The 23,316-nt window shown below is 40.4% G+C and overlaps 1 protein-coding gene across 1 annotated transcript in view; it reads right to left on the bottom strand.

The window, feature by feature from the left end:
• LOC104089384 (DEAD-box ATP-dependent RNA helicase 50) overlaps nt 1–15,011 on the bottom strand; it is a 29,276-nt gene extending 14,265 nt beyond the window's left edge. Inside the window, exons 1-3 of the mRNA XM_070196282.1 lie at nt 14,565–15,011; nt 13,038–13,615; nt 12,414–12,608 (exon numbers count right to left, since the gene is read on the bottom strand). Coding sequence (XP_070052383.1) covers nt 12,414–12,608; nt 13,038–13,615; nt 14,565–14,922 — 1,131 coding nt within the window. The 5' untranslated portion in view covers nt 14,923–15,011. The remainder of the gene's footprint in view (nt 1–12,413; nt 12,609–13,037; nt 13,616–14,564) is intronic.
• Nucleotides 15,012–23,316: the final 8,305 nt, after the last annotated feature.

Genomic DNA, 23,316 nt, shown 5'->3' with positions numbered 1-23,316 from the left:
GCCACCCAATCTTCTATGCTTAAAGGAATCTCATGGGTACACCAAAACATAATAATAAGAGAAAAGAGGTTATTCTTCAAATGAACAAAGCCCTTCTCTACCCCATCAAAAGCGCTCCTATTTCTCTCTCTCCAAATGATCCACACGAGTGCTAGTGAAGCGACATCCCATGCCCTGCGCCTTCTTCTCCCCCCCTCTAAATTTTTAGCTGAACATTACTTCTTTACCCGTGCCAGGCATCAACCACTGAACTCCAAACCAACTCAACACTTCTCCCCACAAGCGAGATGCAACATGACAATGTAAGAGAAGGTGATCTACATCCTCTCCCTAGAAATTACACATGAAACACCAACTGACACATGCAACTCTCCTATTCCTCATGTTCTCAGCCATTAGAATCACCCCCCTCATAGCTAGCCTTGCAAAAAAAAAAAACCTTTCTCGGTACTCTAGGGATCCACACCGAACAATAAGGAAAAGTTGCTTCCTCTCTACCTAGAAGTACACCGTAGTAGGACTTTAACAGAAAGAACACCCCTATTCCCTCCCCCATCTCCAACCATCATGGCTAATCTGTGAAGTATTCTGCTTATAGAGCAACTCCATCAATCCCTGTAATTCTACGAACCCCTAGTCTTGCAAGTTTCTCCTAGACCTCAAACCCCCAATGCGTTTCTCCCCTTTGTATCCTCTTTATGATTTGAATTGACATCTTCCGTTGGCATGATATCTTGTACATGTTAGGAAAAGTGATACTCAAAGTGTTACCTCCACACCATTTATGTCCCCAAAAGCTTACTCTACTACCATAACCCACCCTAAAAGATACATTCCCAAATTTTGTATTCGAGTCTCCTTCTTCCAACACTGTCTCATATTCACACCTAACAACACCACCATTAAGCCTTATCATCGCAGAATCTGGAAAAGGAGTCACGTAAATTTCCATAGCCAATGAATCTGAATTGCTGCCCCCTAAATTCACACCTAGTTGAGATTCTTCATCAAGATTTTGTACCTGTGGGACAATAGTAGCATCTCCGGCCAAAGAATTCTCATTCTTAGGAGGAAAAAGTTAACCTGCTACCTTATTCTGGGGCATCCGAGACCCACCAAAAGGATCTGGGGTATTTTCCGACACCGACGAACTCGCCAAACACTTCCTGGTGCCAACAGCCCCTTGATAACTCTGTGAACTTCCCGATTCTGAACACGAAGGACCTACTGCCCTTTCCGGAGAACTCCAACCCCCACCAAATAAGTTAAGAGACAGATTCTGATGCCGGCGATCACGCCAGAGTCTTCCTGGCACCATCACCCACCCTAAAAGATACATTCCCAAAAAAATTGTATTTGAGTCTCCTTCCAACATTGTCTCATATTCACACCTAACAACAGCACCATCAAGACCTATCACCGCAGAATATGGAAAATGAGTCACATAAATTTCCATAGCCAACGAATCTAAATTGCTACCCCTTAATCTCACATCTAGTTGAGATTCTTCATGAAGATTTTGTACCTGCAAGATAATAGTAGCATCTCCCACCGGAAGGATTTGGGGTATTTTCCGACGCCTGCGAACTCGCCGGACACTTCCTGGCGCTAGCATTCACTTGATAACTCTTTGAACTTCCAGATTTTGAACACAAAGAACTTACAGCCCATTCTTGAGAATTTCGACCCCCACCTTAAAAGTTTGAGACAGATTCTAGTGTCGGCGATCACACCGGAGTCTTCCTAGCACCAAGAACCTCTTGTGACACCTATGATTTTCCATTGTTTGCACCCAAAGAGGAACCCACAGCCATGTTCTGGAAGTTTCGACCCACACTGCCCCAATTTCCTTTCAAGAGAAAGTCTTTGGCGTTGATATTCTAGCCAACTCCAATGCCGGAAAACCTGGGACCCCTCATTAGGCCTTTCTGCTTCTCATCCTCCTTCCTATTGAGCATAATCTCTTTAGAGAGAGGCTTGCGATCAATTTACGAGGCTTTGGGGAGATCCGAAGTGGGAAGACACCATTCTGCAGTACCGAGACTCGCAAATCTCTCTAGGCCTCCACATGGGGTCTATAAACCTGGTACAAACCGGTCTGACCAGTCATTTCTTTTCGTTTGACTAGTCTAAATCTTTTAGTAAACCGGTTCAAGTTTGGCCTCCATATTGACTCATTAATCCCGACCTGACAATGTAAGAGAAGGTGATCTACATCTTCTCCCGAGCACTTACACGTGTAGCTCCCCCCTTCCTCAGGTTCTCAGCCGTTAGAATCACCCCCCTCGTCACTAGCCATGCAAAAAAAAAAAAAACACCTTTCTCGGTACTCTAGGGATCCACACCAAACAATAAGGAAAAGTTGCTTCCTCTCTAGCCCGAAGCACACCATAGTAGGACTAAACAGAAAAATCACCCTTATTCCCTTCCCCATCTCCAACCATCATGGCTAATCTGTGAAGTATTGTAACGACCGGCCGGTCGTTTTGAGTACTAGAACCCCGTTCCTCTATTTAATGTTTCTTGTATGTTTGTTTGTTCTTTTGTGACTTGTGGAGATAGTTGATTTCGTTCCGGAATGGCCTGGGAATGAATTGGAATACTTAGTTCCAATTTTGGAAGCTTAAGTTCTAAGAGTTAACCAAGGTTTGACTTTTGAATAAACGACCTCGGATTTGTGATTTGATGATTCCAATAATTTCATATGGTGATTTTGGACTTGACCGTATGTTCAGATTTGGATGTTCCTAGAAGGTTTTGGCACTATTTGCCGAAAGTTGGCAATTTGAAGAATTAGAGAGTTTGTAAGTTTGACTGATAGTTGAATTTGATGTTATCGAAATCTGATTTGTGTTTCGTGGCTTTGAATAGGTTTATTTAATTGATTGGAACTTGTGCATGAAGTTTGGTTGTAATCTGAAATGTTTAGGCATGATTCGGACGTCTTTGGCGAAGTTGGAATGTTTGAAAAGATAAAGAAGGAATTTTTATCTTCGATTCTTGATTTTGTTGTTGTTTTGATGTTTTGAGCCTTGGGATAAGTTTGGATAAGGTGATAGGACTTATTGGTATTGATTGGATGAGGGCTCGGTGTGTTTCGGGATTGTTTCATATCATTTTGATGTTATTTGGATGTTGCTGGCGTCTGATGCACCGCACATGCTATGGAAGGTGCACAGGTGCGATGGTCACACTTGCGGTGCATTGTGCGCATATGCGCATGTTGGCCATGCGGGGATGTCGCAAAAGCGAGGTGCTTATCGCACCTGCGGAGTCGCGCGTGCGGAACAGAGGTCGCAGGTGTGCATGTTGGTCAGGCTAGAGGTGGCCGCACTTGCAGGTTTCTTGTCGCGCCTATGATGGCGCAGATGCGCGTGACCTTGAGCAAAAGCGGAGAAGGAGCCTGGGCAGCTCGCAAATGCGAGCGTCTGGTCGCGGAAGCGATCTTCGCAGATGCGATATTTGTGACCGCAGATGCAAATTGCCTGGCAGCATGTTATATTTCAAAAAGCAACGAATATTCAATTTTTTTTTTTACAAATACAAAGAGAACTCCATTCTCCTTCATAGTTCAAAGTTCAAATTGCACGTTAGTCATCCTTTTTGTTCCTCCATGTAGAAAACTTTATTCTTTTCGATTCAAGTTACTTGTGCTTGTAAGTAGCATATAATAGATTGTTTTGACTAGTTTTTTGTGGGGATGGAGCATATTATATATATATATATATATATATATATATATATATATATATATATAGTTTTCTTCAATTTTTATGCAATTTTACCTGTTTATAAATATTTACTGTAATTATATTATTTTTTAAAATATTAAAAATTAAATACCCACGGGGCTTACGCCTCGCTGAGGCATATGTAAAACGTCTCGCCTTACGCCACGCATTTTAAAACACTGGTGTTACCGGAAAGAGGTAAGTCTCTTGTTTGTCCTTATAAGAGGAAATTGTTCCTATAGGTGATCTATTTGCTATTTGTTGCATGATTTAGGTGCCACTTATATGAGAGGTGACGAGCGTATATGTGTAGCTAGGTTATGACCTTACTCGAACAGAGTTAGGCTTATGATATGCCTTATTCGGACCTTATGAATTGTTTACTCATGTTTTTTTGATTCTATGACTACGTGATGAATCTTAATCATGATTAGATGTCATGCTAGAGTTATAATTTGTTGATTTGGATATGATAGGCTTCCTTCATCGTGGACAGAGTTAGGCTTATGATATGCCTTATTCGGACCTTATGAATTGTTTACTCATGTTTTTTTTATTCTATGACTACGTGATGAATCTTAATCATGATTAGACGTCATGCTAGAGTTATAATTTGTTGATTTGGATATGATAGGCTTCTTTCATCGTGTTGGGCTTTCTATTTACCCGTAGTCAAACAATTGCCTTACTTGGTTTATGATTTTTAGGATTTTGGCTTCTTTGCTCTTCTTAATGCCACGATCAGACTTAAAATGTTAAATAAGTACATTGAGCCGTTATGAAAGTTGAAATACATGATTAGCCATAGCCATCTCTTATTCATGTAAAATAATTCATTCGCATTTTTACTATTATGTCCTGGTGCGTCCTTATCGTATTATTTCATTTGCATATTCTTGAGTTGACGAAATTGGATATTGAAAAAAGTTGAGAATTTTGGCACCAAGGACAATGTGAGCGGATATTGATTATTGATATTATTGTAATTGGATCGGGTTGCACGTCGCAGTGATATTATTGTGTAAATCGGGTAGCACGCCGCAACGATAATATAATTGGATCGGGTTGCACGCCACAACAGCACTTGAATTTGGATCAGTCCCTCCTGAGTTAGGTGATTACCCATGTTATTTTGGGCCCTATGAGCGCAGGCACCTTGATTGATGCTAGTTGGGATACTTGGCCATCGTTGGATATATGGTATTCGTGGTGAGATATTGGTATTAGATCATGAGCATGCATTGATAGCCTAGACTCATGCAATGGCTCTTATTTATATATGAGTGTTGACTGACCCATATCACGATTATGAAAAGGATTGAGATAACTAATATTTTATTTTATCTCTTGTTTGATAAGCATATCAAAATTCTAGGTTACTATGTTTCTACTGGTGAGCCTAATTGATGATATCATGCTTTATTTCATGATCTAATTATGTTTTCATATGCTCATTGAGATGTTAATATGTATTAATGTCAACCCCCCATCACTACTTCTTCGAGGCTAGACTTGATACTTACTGAGTACCGTAGTTTTGTACTCATACTACACTTCTGCATATTTTGTGCAGGTTCTAAGGCTGGTATCAGCGGTAGCCATTGAGCTAAGTAGGAGTATTTTGTTGGAGACTTCATGGTGAGCTGCTTTACAGCACATGGAATCCCCTTTCCCTACTCTTTTATATTTGTCTATGTATTTTCATTTTTCGGACAGACGTTGTTATTCAGTTGAGACTACATACTCTTGTTAGATGCTCATGACGATGTTGTGACACTAGTTCTGGGGAGGGTTTGTGAGATAGTTGTGATAGTGTTTAGACCCTGTCTGGGATTCATGTATTTTTTTATATTGATATTTAAGACTTATTCTTCCTTGTTATTTGTATCATGACGTTGTTATTCAGTTGAGACTACATACTCTTGTTAGATGCTCATGACGATGTTGTGACACTAGTTCTGGGGAGGGTTTGTGAGATAGTTGTGATAGTGTTTAGACCCAGTCTGGGATTCATGTATTTTTTATATTGATATTTAAGACTTATTTTTCCTTGTTATTTGTATCATGACGTTGTTATTCAGTTGAGACTACATACTCTTGTTAGATGCTCATGACGATGTTGTGACACTAGTTCTGGGGAGGGTTTGTGAGATAGTTGTGATAGTGTTTAGACCCTGTCTGGGATTCATGTATTTTTTATATTGATATTTAAGACTTATTCTTCCTTGTTATTTGTATCATGAATCAATTAAAGGCTTAATATTAAATCATATTTTTGTTGAGTGTTTGCTTGTCTAGCAAGCAGGTTAGGCACCATAGCTACTTTTGGAGGGATTTTTGGTCGTGACAAGTTTGTATCAAAGCTTTAGGTTCTAAGGGTCTCACAAATGACGAGCAGGCCTAATAGAGTCTTGTGGATCGGCACAGAGACGCAAGTATCTATCTGCGAGAGGCTATAGGGCTTAGGAAACTTTCCCTTTCTTGACTCCTCATCGTGCATTGATTATTGTTTGGATCTAAATCTTTCTCTTCTACTCTCTCACCGATGGTAAGAACGCGCGCTTCAGCAGCAGCGGGTGATGGAAAAGCAGCACCACCAGCTGTAGTCAGGAGAGGCAGGCCCCGAGGTAGGGTCAAGGCTCCCGCCAGGGATTGCACAGTCACAACTAGAGTTGGAGCATTCACCGGAGCTTATGGCCATGTCAGGGCAGTTGCAGCGAACCCACCTGCGAATCAGGTGGATGATCAGATTATAAATGAGCATGTTGAGGCTCTAGTACCTACTCAGCATCCAGATGATTTTGTTGTTGCACCAGTAGTTCTGGAGGCTCTGGCCAAGACAATCAGCTTTATTGATGCATTGACCCAGGCTAGAGTGGTTCCAATGGCCCCAGCCACATCTCAGGCATGAGGGGGAGCTTAGACCCCAGTCAATCGTACTCTGGAGCGGACATCGGCGAGGTTTCAGAGGTCGGTAGTATTGCCAGTTGGTGGTGAGCAACCTATTGTAGCAGCTAAACTTGAGATTATGCCAGCCATGTCTACTGAGGAGCAGAAAAGGCTAGAGAAGTTTCAGAGGTTACATCCATCTCACTTTGATGGCGACGCTTCAGAGGATGCCCGGGATTTTCTAGATCGATGTTATTAGATGCTTCGCAATTTGAGTTTGGTAGAGTCCAATGGGTGTACTTCACTACATTTCAGCTGAGAGAGGCTGCTAGGAGGTGGTGGCAGACTTAAGGGTTGGGCAAAACAACAGGTTCATCTCCTCTTACTTGGACCCAGTTCTCACAATTGTTTCTTAAGAGGTACATCCCATGCACCAGGAGGGACGAGTTGAGAGATAAGTTTGAACATCTTCAGCAGGATCGCATGACTGTGACCGAGTATAAGGAGAGATTCACAGAGTTGTCTCGTCATGCTGCTATCTTGATCTCCACCGAGGCAGAGAGGGTGAGATGATTTATTGAGGATTTGAATTATGGCATCAGGATTGCTATGGCTCGAGAATCAGGGATTCGGACTACTTTTCACCAGGACGTGGAGATAGCTCGACGTATTCGTAGCCATGGAAGAGAGGCTATGGTGAGAGATAAGAGACATCGTCGTTCTGGTAGCTTCAGTGGTATCTCATCTGGAGGTAGGAGTCAGTTTGGTAGAGGCCATCATAGCAGGCCGACTCATTCTGCACAGCATATAGCCCTTGGAGCAGTGGCTCGATCATCTTTTAGCACTCCAGTTCCATCATCTTTCAGTGCTCTCCTGGTGAGTTCGTACCGTGCTCTGTCTATTTAGGGTTCTTCCAGTGGGTATTCAGACCATCAAGAGCAAGTTCAGATTCAGCAGCCTCGATCAGCTAGAGGTTGTTATGAGTATTGAGAGATTGTCCACATGAGAAGGCAGTGACCCAGGCTTGTTATGGGCGTAGCTCCACAGAGTTCTCAGACAGGGATTCCCGCGCCAGTTGCTCCAGCCCCTACCTAGTCAGCTAGGGGAGGACTTGCAGCTCGAATTCACCCTAGATGAGGGGGCCAGGTAGGTGGAAATTAGATCTATAGTGGTCATGCTCATTGCTATGCTTTTCCGGGTAGACCCGAGGCGGTGGCCTCAGATGTTGTGATCAAAGGTATGGTTTCGGTTTGTCATAGAGATGCTTCTATATTATTCGATATGGGGCCTACCTATTCATATGTGTCACCGCATTTTGCTCCTTATTTGGATATGTCGTGGTTTTTTTGATATTCTTGTTCATGTATAGGTGATTCTATTGTGATGGATCACGTATACCGATCTTGTGTGGTTACTATTGGGGTTATAAGACTAGGGTTGATCTTCTGTTGCTGAACTTGATAGATTTTGATGTGGTTTTAGGTATGGATTGGCTATCTCCGTATCATGCTATTCTTGATTGTCACGCTAAGACCATGACGTTGGCTATGTCGGGGTTGCCAAGGTTGGAATGGAGGGGTTCTCTTGGACATACTCCTAGTAAGGTAATTTCATTCCTAAAGGCTCGGCGGATGGTTGAGAAGGGGTATTTGGCGTACCTGGCCTTTGTTAGAGATACTAGTGTTGAGACTCCCACTGTCGATTCAGTCCCTGTGGTAAGGGAGTTTTCGGATGTGTTCCTTGCAGACCTACCGGCATGCCACCCGATGGGGATATTGATTTTAGTATTGATTTGGTGTTGGGCACTCAACCTACATCTATTCCACCGTACCGTATGGCTCCAGATGAGTTGAAGGAACAGTTGCAGGAGTTGTTGGATAAGGGATTCATCAGGCCAACCGTGTTGTTTGTGAAGAAGGATGGTTCCATGAGGATGTGTATTGATTATAGGTAATTGAACAAGGTCACTATCAAGAACAAGTATTTAATGTCTCGTATTGATGATTTGTTTGATCACCTTCAGGGTGTCAGGGTGTTCTCAAAGATTGATTTGAGATCGGGTTATCACCAGTTGAAGATTAGGGCTTCAAACATCCTTAAGACGGCCTTCAAGATTTGTTATGGACATTATGAGTTTTTGGTGATGTCCTTTGGTTTGACTGACGCCCCAGCAGCATTAATGCATTTGATAAATAGTGTGTTCCAGCCATATTTGGGCTCTTTTGTCATTGTGTTCATTTATGATATCTTGGTGTATTCGCGTAGTAGGGAGGAGCATGAGCAACATTTGAGGATTGTGCTTCAGATTCTGAGGGAAAAGAAATTATAAGCTAAGTTTTCCAAGTGTGAGTTTTGGTTAGATTATGTGGCATACTTGGGCCACGTGGTGTCTAGTGAGGGTACCAAGGTGGATCCAAAGAAAATTGAGGCGGTTCAGGGTTGGCGTAGAGCTTCTGCAGCAACAGAGATTAGGAGTTTCTTGGGTTTGGCAGGCTACTATCGTCGTTTTGTGGAGGGATTTTCATCTACTGCAACCCCATTGACCAAGTTGACTCAGAAAGATGTTCCTTTTAGATGGTCTGATGAGTGTGAGGAGAGCTTTCAGAAGTTCAAGACTGCTTTGACTACAACTCCAGTATTGGTGTTGCCCACAAGTTCAGGGTCACACAGTGTATTGTGATGCTTCATGCGTCAGTCTTGGCGCGGTGTTGATGCAGGATGGTAGGGTGATATGCTTATGCGTCACGGCAGCTAAAGCCCAATGAGAAGAATTATTCGATTCATTTGGAGTTGGCGGCTATTGTGCATAATTGGTGTTGGTATGATTAGATGGGGGCCCAGGTGTGTTTCGGGATGGTTTCGGATCATTTTGGTGTTGTTTGGAAGTTGCTAGTGTCTGATGCACCGCACCTGCGATGGAAGGTGCGCAAGTGTGACGGTCACACCTGCGGTGCATTGTGCGCAGATGCGCATGTTGGCCAGGCTGGGTATGCCGCAGAAGTGAGGTGCTTGTAGCACCTGCGGAGTCGCTCCTAGGGAAGAGAGGTCGCAGGTGCGCATGTTGGTCAGGCCAGAGGTGGCCGCACCTGCGGGTTTCTGTTGTAGGCGCAGATGCGTGACCTGGCGCAAAAGCGGAGAAGGAGCCTGGGCAACTCGCAAATGCGAGCGTGTGGTCGCGGAAGCTGTCTCGCAGATGCAATATTTTGGGCCGCAAATGCAAATTGCCTGGCAGCATGTTATATTTCGAGGTTTAGCTTTTTTTTCATTATTTTGAGTTTTGGAGCTCGGAAAGAGGCGATTGTTTAGGAGAGTTTCACTACTACTTTGAGGGTAAGTAATTCCTACCCAGATTTGATTGCATATTTTGGTTCCCCATGGATTTTAACCCCTGTAAACAAGGATCTAAAATGTAGAAATTAGGGTTTTTTATATGAACTTAAGAGGATGTATTTTGGGGATTTGTGGGTCGATTTGGACTCGAATTTGGAATTTACTACTCTTAGACTCGGGTTTTGACTATGTGGGTCCAGGTTAACTTTTGTTGACTTTTTGGAATTTGATTAAAGATTAAAGCTTTAATATTTGGGATTGAATATTAATAGCATTATTTGACTCGTTTGAGTAATATTTGACTAGATTTGAGTCGTTTGGAGGTGGATTTGAAGGGAAAATATATTTTGGAAGATTGAAGGTGTTACCGGGAAGAGGTATCTCTTGTCCATCCTTGTAAGAGGGAATTGTCCCCATAGGTGATCTATTTGCTATTTGTTGCATGATTTAGGTGCCACTTATATGCGAGGTGATGAGCGTATATCGGTAGCTAGGTTATGACCTTAGCCGGACAGAGTTAGGCTTATGATATGCCTTATTCGGACCTTATGAATTGTTTATTAATGTTTTTTTGATTCTATGACTACGTGATGAATCTTAATCATGATTAGAAGCTATGCTAGAGTTATAACTTGTTGATTTCGATATGATGGGCTACTTTCATCGTGTGGGCTTTCTATTTAGCCGTAGTCAAACAATTGCCTTACTTGATTGGCTTTTGGCTTCTTGCTCGTTGATACCACGATCAGACTTAAAATGTTAAATAAGTACATTGAACTGTTATGAAAGTTGAAGTAGCCTCGACTCATGTAGTGGCTCTTATTTATCAATGAATGTTGACTGACTCATATCATGATTATGAAAAGAATTAAGTAACTGATAATGTATTCTCTCTTGTTTAAAAAGCATGTTTAGATTCCAGGTTGTCATGTTTCTACTGTGAGCTTAATTGATTGTATCATGCTTTATTTCATGTTCTAATTATGTTTTCATATGCTCATTGAGCTATTAGTAAGTGTCAGTGTCGACCGTCACTACTTTTTCGAGGCTAGACTTGATACTTATTGAGTATCGTGGTTTTGTACTCATAGCACATTTTGTGTGGGTTCTGAGGTTGGTATCAGCAGTACCTAGTGGTGGCAAAATGGATAAAAAAATATTTATTCATCCATTTTATCCACTAAAAAATGGGTTGGATAATGAATTTTTTAAAAATGGGACAAATATGGATAAGATCCATATTATCACTTAAAAAATAAATAACCAATGGATTTAACTTTTACATTTGCAAAGACTCAGATTGGGGGTTCTCAAGTTTGAGATACTAGGAATTCTCCCAAAAGTGATCATATTTAAGAAGCCATGGATAATATCGATATCTATATTATCCGCCAGTTAAACCATTTTCTATCCGTATTAAATTTTATCCATTTTTTGCATTACCCGTTTACGACCCGCCCACATCCAACCCGACCCGCCCGCTTGCCACCCTAGCGGTACCCATTGTGCTGAGTAGGAGTATTTTGTTGGAGACTTCGTGGTGAGCTGTTTTACTTGATTCGATCTGCAGCATATGGAGTCCCCCTTCCCTGCTCTTTTATATTTGTCTGTATTTTCATTTTCTGAACAGACATTATTGTTCAGTTGAACTATATACTCTTGTTAGATGTTTGTGATGATTTTGTGACACCAGTTCTTGGAACTTGTGAGACAATTGTGGTCGCGTTTAGACCCTGTCTAGGATTCAGGCATTTTTTATATTTATATCTGAACTTATTCCGCCTTATTATTTATATCATGAAAATCATATTGTTGTTGTTGAGTGTTGACTTGCCTAGCAAACAGGTTAAGCGTCATCACGACCTTTGGAGGGATTTTGGGCCATGACAAGTATTCTGCTTGTTGAGCAACTCCATCCATCCCTGGGATTCAATGAACCCCTAGTCTTGCAAGTTCCTCCTAAACTTCAAATCCAATGCGTTTCTCCACCTTGTATCCTCCGTATGCTTTGATTCGACATCTTCTTTTGGCATGAAATCTTGTACATGTTAGGAAAAGTGATACTCAAAGTGTTACCTCCACACCATTTACGTCCCCAAAAGCTTACTCTACTACCATCACCCAACCGATTCATTATTAAAAAACCATAATGGCTAATTGATTTTTTCCCTTAGAGATGGTAGAAGAGCAGTAAATGTTTTTCATTGAAGACGTGCCATGAAAATTATGAGAATATGGCATGGGGCTTTGGCTAGAAAATTAGTGTAAAATATATTACACTTCTCACACCAATTTAGGCGAACGCAGCCATAAATTTATGAGCTGGTAATCGACTAATGCTTCTCTTTCTCTCTCTCTCTCTCTCTCTCTCATTTTTTTCTTCCTTTTCCTATGCGTGGTTGCCGAACGGTTGGGGGAATAAATGGCAAATGTTCCTTTAATGGAAGAGGAAATTTGACAGACCTGAGAAGCCAATTCAGCTGTTGGTGCCAGTACTACAACCCGAGGACTTTGAGATGATGGTTTGCTAAGTCCTTCAAGTTCTTCTTGCCTAAGACGTTGAATAAGTGGTAGTAGATATGCCAAAGTCTTTCCAGATCCACTTTGATCAGATATTATGCAGCTCTTTCCAGCAATGATGGGTCCAAATGTCATAGCCTGCAAGTACTCTATAATTACTGCTTGTAAGAAGCATAAATAGAGATTTCTCAAAATAATACATGGGGACTGGGGATAGCCATCTAAAGACAGATAAGAAATTGCCGGCACGAAAATATATTAAAGCAGGCATTGCTGGGCCGTATTTTGAGGGAAATGAAGCGTCACGGGAATCATAATACAAAATCAAGAATAGCTTGAAAACATCCAGAAGAAATATTTTATAAGCAGGCTATTCAGAGGACACGACTAGCCAATTGAAGCAGAGGTAAAGATACCAAGACAGATATATTGATGATGCAATTCAAACTACCATATCCATGAGACTGTTGGCATGTTAGCCGCTATTATGCATCAGAATTGCAGCAAAGCAATGAGGTAACCTGGAGTATTGACCATTCCATGCTCAAAATAAAGTAAATTATCTACCTGAATATGTGAAGGGCGCACAAAGTGCTGATTCCTTAAGGATTCTATCATATAGTCACTGCATCCCAACTCTTGAAAGGATTTTCTACTAAAGAAATTATTTTCATCATCCAAGTTTCGCCGTTCTCTTAAAATTTCTTCCCTCTTAAGTCTGTAATCAATTGATCCCCCACCCCATCCACGTAAGGGAGAAGCCGAAGCTTTTGATCCAGGATGAACTACTCTTGCAGATTCTGCATGATAATCACTGCTATAGCCTTCGAAATGTTTGCTAACATTTTCGATAGCTATATCTCTATCTTCATCTTCCACTCTGATTAATTTTTGGAAATTCTTTCTGTCTTCTAGCTGCTGAATTTTGGCACGACCTCTAGGAAGACTAAGCGTTTGTTGCTCTTTTAACTGATCAGGTTCATTATATGAACTGCATGATGATCGGGAAGAGGCATCTGTAATATTGTGTTTGTCGTGATCAATAACATCGCGTTCTTTGTTTTTTGTGTAGCTTTTTCTTACTAGATCTCTCATTCTTCGAAATTTCAGTCTGCCGAAATTCCCTGTCAATCCCCTAGTCGAAGCTGCAGAGCCGTAAGAAAGAACTTCAAAATTAGAGGAAAAGCATAGGAAAGAATTTCCATACAACACATTTGCAGATTTATAAGAGGGATATCTGATTAGAAACATAAAGTAATACACATCCTGAACGTTATGGCAGTTTTAATCCCTCAAAGCTCATGTTATAATCAGCAGATGAATGTAAACCATCTGATAATTTGGCTTGGCAAGTACCTAATAAAATATGGCACATATGTTTTCTTCTCAACTGATAAATAAAAGACTGCATAAGTTGCAATCTTAAGCACAGTGAACTCAGTACTTCACTCTACAGGGGGATAGATAATCATAGTAAGCAAAGGAAGATTGTTGCATATACTCTGTAAATAGCGCTACACGTTCCTTTCCTCTATACTGTATCGCTCATTTTGGAAATTAAAAACCTAATACACCAAAAAAAAGTGTAAGCTTCAGATCCAACATCATACCCACACAAAATTGCCCATTGGTAAAAATCAGACTGAAACAAACAATATCGTCTTTTACTTTTTTCCCTTGCTCTATCAATACTAGATTGCTAATCTTGGCTAGTACATAAAACATTTCACCAACAAAAACCAATCCTGATATCCAATTAGCATCAATATTCACCAAAATTCCTCAATATATTTTATTTTTGACAAAAAAATTCCTTTCTTCTTTCACGTTGAACAGCCCATTTTGGATAATACAAAAGCTAACACACCTGAAAACATGCTTCAATTAACATTTAACACAGTATACAAAATTCTGCATTAATAATAAACTAAGACATCTAAAACAATTTTAAACAAAAAGGCCAAAATGTTACTTAGTGTGACCATATTTCCTTTTTTTAGTTTGTTATGGAAAAAAAATTGAAAACAATTTAACTTAAACTTTTTATTTTACGCCAAGTTATGGCATGTTTAAAATCACAAAGCTTCATTTTACCTTCATTACTGCTACTCTGAGTTGGAGGAGGGTGGTTGTTGTCAGGAGAAGTAGAAGCTAGAGGTTTCCAAGAGAGAACTTCCTTGGAAGGGATAGAAGAGTCGTCATCTTCTGTACCTCCCCATACTATGAATTTATCTCCACTCTCTTTATCTATGAGCTGGTAAGCCCCTGGTGTGTCCATTGGCATACGACTGTAAGCAGCTTTAGTTGAAACCACCACCCTTTTGCAACTACTACCAACATTTCTGTGCAGCAGAAGAAGATTAACAGGATTCCCGCATACGTTTTGGAATTTGAAACGTGCGGGCGCCGCCACCGCCACCGCCGGTGCTGGTGCTCTCGGTGCAGAAAGCATTGTGGTTTAAGGTAGTCTTGCTGAATTTGGATAGGATCAATTTGGGAATTGACAATGCAAAACTTAAAAACTTCCCGGCGCAATGTACAAATGCTGTTGCACATGGCACAATACGCTTTATGATGATACAGGTGACAAGAATGGATGAATATTTTTGTGAATAATGCCAACTTGATATTTTGCAAATCAATTCTTAAAAGTATGTGTTGATCATGTACAAATTAAATAATTTTTAAATTGTCAAATACATAAACAGCCCTAAAGTTATCATATTTTTTTCACTTAAATATTTCAACTAAAATCTTACTTGTTAGACATAAAATATAAGTAAAGCGCATGATATTTAGACGTTATTAAAGGAACATATGTGATTAGTCCCGTTCTACTTTCTTCTTTTTCTTTTTTTTTTCTTCTCTTAATTCTTCGGGATTATCAACCATCTAGCTGTAGAAACAAAACTATTGCTTTCTCGGCACCTGTTTAGAGCCAAACTGAAAACTTTAGTACTTAATTGTGAATAATGAAATTTTATGTTTTTCTCATTAGTTTTTTTAGAGTAAAAATTGAAAATTATCCGAAATTTGTTGTGAATAATGGAGACAAGACTAGTGAGAATATGTTCTATTGCAAAGAAACTCGAGAGGAGAAATGGAGTAGTTGTTTCTACCTATTAGAGTATCTCGAGACTAAAATACGAGAAGATGGCATTATGAACGTGAAAAAAATGGAGTAATTGTTTCCATATTTTTAGTCATTTTAATCACTTTATTGACCTCAACAGTAGATAGTCACCCGATCTCTACCATATTCGTCGTCTGCACTCTCCATTCACTTTTTAAAAAAATTCTTTTCATTAAATTGATGGTCATCATCTCCCATAATACTCTCATGGAAAAAACCCTAAGCATAACACAAAAAGCACCAATAATGTAACGACCCGATCGGTCGTTTTGAGCTCTAGCGCGTCGTTCGGCGGTTTGAGGCCTTGAGTAGCTTCACTTCAGGTATTATGACTTGTACGTTTGGTCGAAATTGAATTTCGGGAAGTTCGGGATTGATTTGGAAAGAAAAATTTAATTTCGGAAGCTTTAAGTTGGAAGAATTGGCTAAGATTTGACTTTTGAGTAAACGACCTCGGAATCGGGATTCGAAGGTTCCAATAGGTTCGTATGATAATTTCGGACTTGCGTATGTTCGGGTTGAGTATCGGGTGGTCCGGGAGCATTTCGGCGCCTATCATGAAAGGCTGCTTTTTTAAAAGTTTAGGAAATTTTTAAGTTTGACTTGAAGTGGATTTTAATGTTATCGATGTCCGTTTGGGATTCCGAGCCTTAGAATAGCTTCGCCATGTCATTTATGACTTGTGTGCAAAATTTGAAGTCAATCGCACTTAATTTGATACGTTTCAGCACAAGATATAGATTTTGGAAATTTGAAAATTTATAAGTTTGATTCGAGGCGCGATTCATGATTTTGATGTTGTTTGACGTAATGTAAAGGCTCGACTAGGTTCATAAGATGTTTTAGGAATGGTTGATATATTTGGTCGAGGTCCCGGGGGCCTCGGGTGGATTCCGGATAACTAGCAGTTTGATTTTGGCCTTATGAAAATGTTGGTGGTAGCATATGTGGTGTACCCGCACCTGTGAGGTTTTGGTCATAGGTGCGGAGCCGCAGAAGCGACCAAGAGGGTCGCAGAAGCAGTTCTGGGCGAGCAGGGCAGTGGCGCAGGTGCGAAGCCATTTCCGCACCGGCGATGGCGCAGATGCAGCGTCCTTGAGCACAGAAGCGGAATGGCTGGGGAAGGCTGGAACCGTAGATGCGGTTGATTCCCGTAGAAGCGGGAACGCGCCTGCGGATGATGCATCGCAGAAGCGAAGGCGCAGAAGCGCTGGAGGGGCCGCAGATGCGGAGGTTGAAGGGCCTGAAGGGAGCCGCAGAAGCGGACTCGGACCCGCGGAAGTGGAGCTGCAGAAGCGGAGCAGCATAAGCGGAGCCGTAGAAGCGGTTAATGTTTCCGCATATGCAAAAGTCGTCTGGGCAGTGAAGTTCTTATAAAAACGGGATTTGGCCCATTTTCTTTCATTTTTACTTGGTTGGGGCGATTTTGGAGAGCTTCAAGGGGAGGATTTTCATCAAGCATCACAAGGTAAGTGATTTCCACCTATTATAAGTCAAATACATGATTTATATATGGATTTAAACATGAAAATTAGTAGAAATTTGGGATTTTGGTAAAAAACCTAGAAATTGGTATTTTTGAATTTTGACCACGAAACTGGACATGGAATTTGAAATAAGTTATATATTTTAGCTCGTAGTGTTATGGGTAAAGTTATCTTCGAAATTTTTGAAATCCGGGTACGTGGGCCCGAGAGTTAATTTTATCGATTTTTTCGAACGGAGTTGGGAATTGTTTAAAATGATTAATTATGGATATTAAAATATATTTTGATTGGTTTGCGCATTTGTTTGAATAGTTTTGGATCGACGAGCATCGGTTTGAGGTGTTAGAGAGGCTTTGGAACCGGTTATGGAACTTTAAAGCGAGGTAAGTCTCTTGTCTAACTCTGTGAGGGGGGAAACTACCCCTAGGTGATGTATTTTCTATGTGTTACTTGTTATGGGGGGGCTACGTGCGCACTAGGTGACGAGAGTCCGTGCGTAGCTAAATTCATGTTATGTACGGGTAGACTTAGGTTTCTGCCATGCTATGACTGTACTATTTGAGTTGTCTCTTACCTATTAAATTCCTTCATATTACGTTGAGACTTGAGACTAGACTTGTGTAGAGTGATAGATTTGCTATTGTAGAGATTCGACGGGCTTCATAATTGTACTCCTCTTACGAATTTCTCCCATGTTATGCATTCTCACCGAAAGGTTTCCCTTAAAAATTTATAACTCACACGTCTATTCGTGAGTGGGGTCAAGGACCCGTCAAAGCTTCTTATTCTAATGCGATCGGGCCATTCGCCTCGGTAGGATAGATACATCTATGGTTCATATTGTTTGAACCTCAGCAGTGCACACACTAATGGGATCGGTCCGTACGCCACGACAGAATTTATGTACCACACTCTCATGGGAGCGGGTCGTTCGCCTCAGCAACAAAATAGATGTATCTGTGGTTTGGTAATGTTATGATGGATCGAGTCGTACGCCTCGGCATTTCTATGAAATACTCTTATGAAATAGTGCGCAATAATGGGCAAGAAGCCAGCATATCTGTGAGCTTCCCCTGATTGAGCTATGACGACCTATCTGGTAAGGTTCATATTATATATACTCCGATTGAGGAGGTAACTACTAGCTGAGAGCTTGAGATATCTTTGAGAAGAGAGTTGCATCACGTATTTACACTTGTTATTTTCGTTTACTTACTCTGATTCACATCTGTTTACTCCTATTGTATCTGTCTTATTGGACCTCTAGTAAGTGTCGATGTTGACCCTTCGTCACTACTTCTCTGGGGTTAGGCTGGATACTTACTGGGTACGCGGTGATTTACATACTCATGCTACACTTGCTGCACTTTTTGTGCAGGTACTTACATGTTTGATGGTCTTTTGGGCGCAACAGCGCGGCTATTGTGGGGAATTCACCGTAAGTTGCATTCCATGTTACGCTCCGCAACCTACAGAGTCTCCATCAAAGTTATTTATATTTTTCCTGTCTAATTTTGTATTCTAGACAGATGTTGTATTATATTATATTTCCTAGTTGATGCTCATGCACTTGTGACACTGGGTTTTGGGGGTTCCTACTGTTGTTTGTCATTGCAGATCACGTAGTTATTAACATTTTCCCATGTATATTCTATTTTATACTATTTAAGTAGTGGAAATTATGATTTTAAAATAATAAAATGAGTAATTAAATCAAACGGTGGTGTTAGGCGCTATCATGACCTATAGTGGATTTTGGATCGTGACAAATAAACTGCACATAAATCATCTGTCTAATCCCATCACATCATCATCTCTCTATTCCATTGAATGTCAGCTTCAAGCATAAGAGTTCCCAATAGCAGAATCATCACGCTTTTGGCTCCATTATTTGGAGTTGGGTCGAGGCACAAAAAAGAGAAAAGAAGCTCCTTGACGGTTTGCCGACCAAAAAGATGGTAGAGATGTGGTGGCGGTAGAGAGGAGATAAAGGTAAGAAGAACAAGAAGAAACTCCCATGCTATACTTTTAGAGCCCGTTTGGACATAAGAAATTTTTTTCTTTTTTTCAAAAAAATTTCACTTTTTTTCGAAATCAGCGTTTGTTCATAAAATTTCTAATTTTCACTTGAAGATGCATTTTGGAATCTTTCGAAATTTTGAAAAACTCTAAAAAAACTGATTTTCAAAATTTTCACTCAGATTACTCACAAAACTTCAAAAACAACCCAAAATTATATTCATGTCTAAACACAACTCTAATTTTTAAACACCATTTTCACTTGAAATTTTTTTTATTTTTTTTGGAATTTTACAATTCTTATGTCCAAACGCTCATTTAGTGAAAATCACTCTTTGTGCCACATCAGCATGAGGCTTTCAAGAATTACATTTTAGACATATATTAAAATCACTACTTCAGTATCAATTTCATCTGCTTAGTTGGGACAGCATGTGGTATCTCTTCAAATTTGTATTGGTAAAAAATAAACTCACCATGTGGACCAATATTATGATGATAGGTGGCATGGGAATCGAAGCAATAAAGAAGAATAATGTGCAGAAAAGATATGAGTCATACCTACAGGATCATCTACTAAGATATCGTGTCTGTTAGCTGAAAAAGAGAAAACATGCGTGGGGCTGATAATTAAGGACATTGGAAGCCATAGAGATGGAAAGATAGGGGGGAGGGTTGTCAAAATTTTCCTAAATTGAATAATTGTATTTTGAACATCAATTCGGAGTCGAATTTGAGTAAAATTAGTAAGGTTGGACTCGTATTCGAATGAGTTATCGAAATTAGTGAGTTTCTCGATTTTCGGGGTGCGGGCTCGGGTTGACTTTTTGGTTGACTTTGTGTATTTGATTAAAAATTCGACCTTTATCCCATGGGTTTGTTTCCTATGATATAATTTAATGTTTTTGAGTTACTTTTGGCTAGTTTGGAGCCGTTCAGAGGTGGATTTACCCGAGATGGCATTTCTAGAGTATTGTTTGGCTTGCTCGATATTTAGTTTGTCTTATTCGAGGTAAGTAACATATCTAAACTTGGAATTAAGGGTATTTATCCTTGAAAACTATGATATTTGAGATGTGTTGGGGGTGGCAAACGTGCTAGGTGACGGGCGTGTGTGTGTGCACAGGGGTATTCATGATCCGAGTAGTCCTTAGACTATTATATGCCTTATTTTGCTATCATGCTTCGTTGATATCATATTTTCTTCATTCGTATGACTACGTGGGTTATTATTCATGCTAGAAATCATGTCTAGGCTATTTGCTTAATTGTTTGAGACGTGATAGGGTTATCTTTGCCATGTTGAGCTATTTGCCTTAGCCGTAGTCATATTGTTCAGTCATGATAGTTACATTCGCATGTTATATCTCTGTCTCTGTGCACTTTCGATATGTCGTCTCACATGTTATTGGTGTCATTGTATGTGACACGAGTTTGAGCTGTATTTGGGGCATATTATGATATTTCATGTTATATAATTGTATTATGTTTTCTGTGAGATATCGCCATATGGAGACTTGAGCGGATTGATGACTGGTGGGCCGTAGAGCCATGTTGTGAGTTATGTTGGATCGGGTTGCACATTGGGCTAAGTGTTACCGATTTTGAGGCTATGCGTGCACCAGGCCCCACGATTGGGTTATGTGATTATGATTAGCGCTTGGGCAGGATCCGCCCCTTCGGAGTCTGACATGGCAGCAGTGGGCGCAAGCACATTGTTATATATACGTGCTTTGGTGAGGGGCACTTATGCTAGGCACCCGTAAAGTGCTAAGTGTTACTATATGTGATGGTGAGGGCCTTGTGACAGGCACCGTAAGCGTGCTAAGTGTGGTTGTTCTTGATGGTTTCACTGTGATGATATTGAGCTGACGTGTATATTTGACATGTAGGTATAGAGATATATTTTCCTCATGCTCGACGGTAATATGACATTTGATGACTTGGCTTGTATATTTGACATGTAGGTATGGAGATGTATTTTTCGTATACTAGACGGTATATGACATTTGATGACTTGACATGTACATTGACATGTAGGCATAGAGATGTACTTTCCTCATGCTAGTTGATAAATAAAAAAGTCTTATATGATATTGGAAAAATACAGTTCTTTTGATAAACTCATGTAAATTGATTTTTGGTTACTCAGCACAGCTACTGTTGAGGGGCGTGTCATTCGGTTAGAGTTGATCTTATTCGTGTATGATATGTTCCATGTGTTACTTTTCTATGCTATGATGGGTTGTGAGACTATTGATTACTTACACACATGATGCAGTTCTATTTGGGCCTTGTGGCAAAATTCAAGCGAGATGGCTCTTGGGGTGTTGAATGGTTGATTGCGCCTTGGTTATGGTCTTTCTCTTTATTGTATATTATGCTATCCATTTCTTAATAGTTATGATCACACACTTCCCGTGTTTGTTATTGATATGTTCATGGTTGTTGATTGCGAGCATTATGGCTTGAGTATTCCATGTGGACCGGTGTTTGGATTGGGTCACGCATCGCAGCGGAGTTATGTTGGGATATGATCCTTGTGCTATTCCTTGTGTTTGTTTTCTCCTCTATGAGATGGGTTCATAACTTTGCGCCTTGTGGTGGTATCAATTGAGCTCGCAGAATGGTTCTCTCATTGATTTTCTTTCCATTATTGGGAGCATTCGATTTGTTGCTTGTTTGGTTTGCATTGTATGTGGATCTAGGTAGTATTGGTGTGGCATGTCAGTCGAGCAGTTTGTACTGGATGAGATGGGATTTTGGACCTAGAATGAGTGCTATCGGATTTGATTAAGGTATGTTTAGGTGAATTACATCATTAGTCAGCTCAGAGTTTGGCAATGGTTCTTATCGCACAAGAAAGCTCCACGACTTGTTGATCTGATGAGTGGTTACGCGTATCTGCGTGTTTCTTTCTTCATTGGTAGTGTATGAAGGTTCAGAACAAGGTTTCAGTTGATATGAGGTTTGTTACTGGTACCTGGTTTGTCATTGAGTAGCTATTGCGATCGAAAGCTATTGCTATGAGTATTTGAGTTATGTGGTATATCACGTGATTATGTCTTGGAATGTGGCTATGGATTGATACAACTTGTTCAGACTTATACAGTGTATAGAAGCGAGATTCAGGTCTTATGATGGATTCCGGATGTTGGAGGATTGATTCTGAGGTTCATGGACATAAGTTGAGGAGAGAATCTTTGATTGAGTTGTGTTTTCAGACTTTCATAGTTTGGGGTGATATGGGATCACCCACGGGCATGTTAATGGTGAGTTGATTCAGTGATTTGATGGTTGTGTTACGATTCTTGGCACGTTCGAGGACAAACACATATTTAAGTGGGGGGAGAATGTAATGACCCGACCAGTCGTTTTGAGCATTGGTATTATGTTCGGTGATTTGAGATCTTGAGTAGCTTCATATGATGTATTACGGCTTGTGTGTATGGTCAGTTTTGGTCTTCGAGTTATTCAAAATTGATTTGGGAGAATAATTCTTAAATAGGAAGCTTTAAGTCAGAAGAGTTGACCAAGTTTGACTTTTGTGCATTTGACCTCAGAGTTTTTATTGTCCCGTTAGGTCCGGATGGTGATTTTGGACTTAGGCGTATGCCCGAATTTGTATTTGGATGTTTCTAGAAAGTTTTGGCACTATTTGGTGAAAGTTGGCAATTTGAAGGTTTGGAATGTTCATAAGTTTGATCGGGAGTTGACTTTGATGAAATCTGGTTTGGATCGTTGTTTTGGAAGTTGGACTAGGTTTTTATGTCATTTGGAACTTGTGTGCAAAATTTGAGGTCATTCCGAGTTGATTTGATATGGTTCGATGCGAGTTTTGGAAGTTAAAAGTTCAAAAGTTCATTAAGTTTGAATTGAGGTGCGATTCAAGGTTTTGATGTTGTTATATGTAATTTGAGGCCTCAAGTAGGTCCGTGTTATATTTTGGGACTTGTTGGAATGTTCGGATAGGGTCCCGAGGGACTCGGGTGAGTTTTGGTCCATTTTGGGCCATGTTAGTTACTGTAGGTTTCTGATGCTTCATTTATTCTTCGCGATTACGAGGATGAAGTCGTGATCACGTAGTGTTAGGAGCTGGTCTTCTTCGTGTTCGCATCTGGGACTACGCGTTCACGTAGCGTTGAGTTAGGCTGGGCAGTCATGATAGGTTCTTTTTCGAGTTCGCGCAGGTTTGTCCGTGTTCGCA

The sequence above is a fragment of the Nicotiana tomentosiformis genome, chromosome 2 (assembly GCF_000390325.3).
Source record: "Nicotiana tomentosiformis chromosome 2, ASM39032v3, whole genome shotgun sequence".
Classification (NCBI taxonomy): domain Eukaryota; kingdom Viridiplantae; phylum Streptophyta; class Magnoliopsida; order Solanales; family Solanaceae; genus Nicotiana; species Nicotiana tomentosiformis.
The sequence above is the reverse complement of the archived record's forward strand: the minus strand, read 5'-3'. Positions and strand labels throughout refer to the sequence as shown.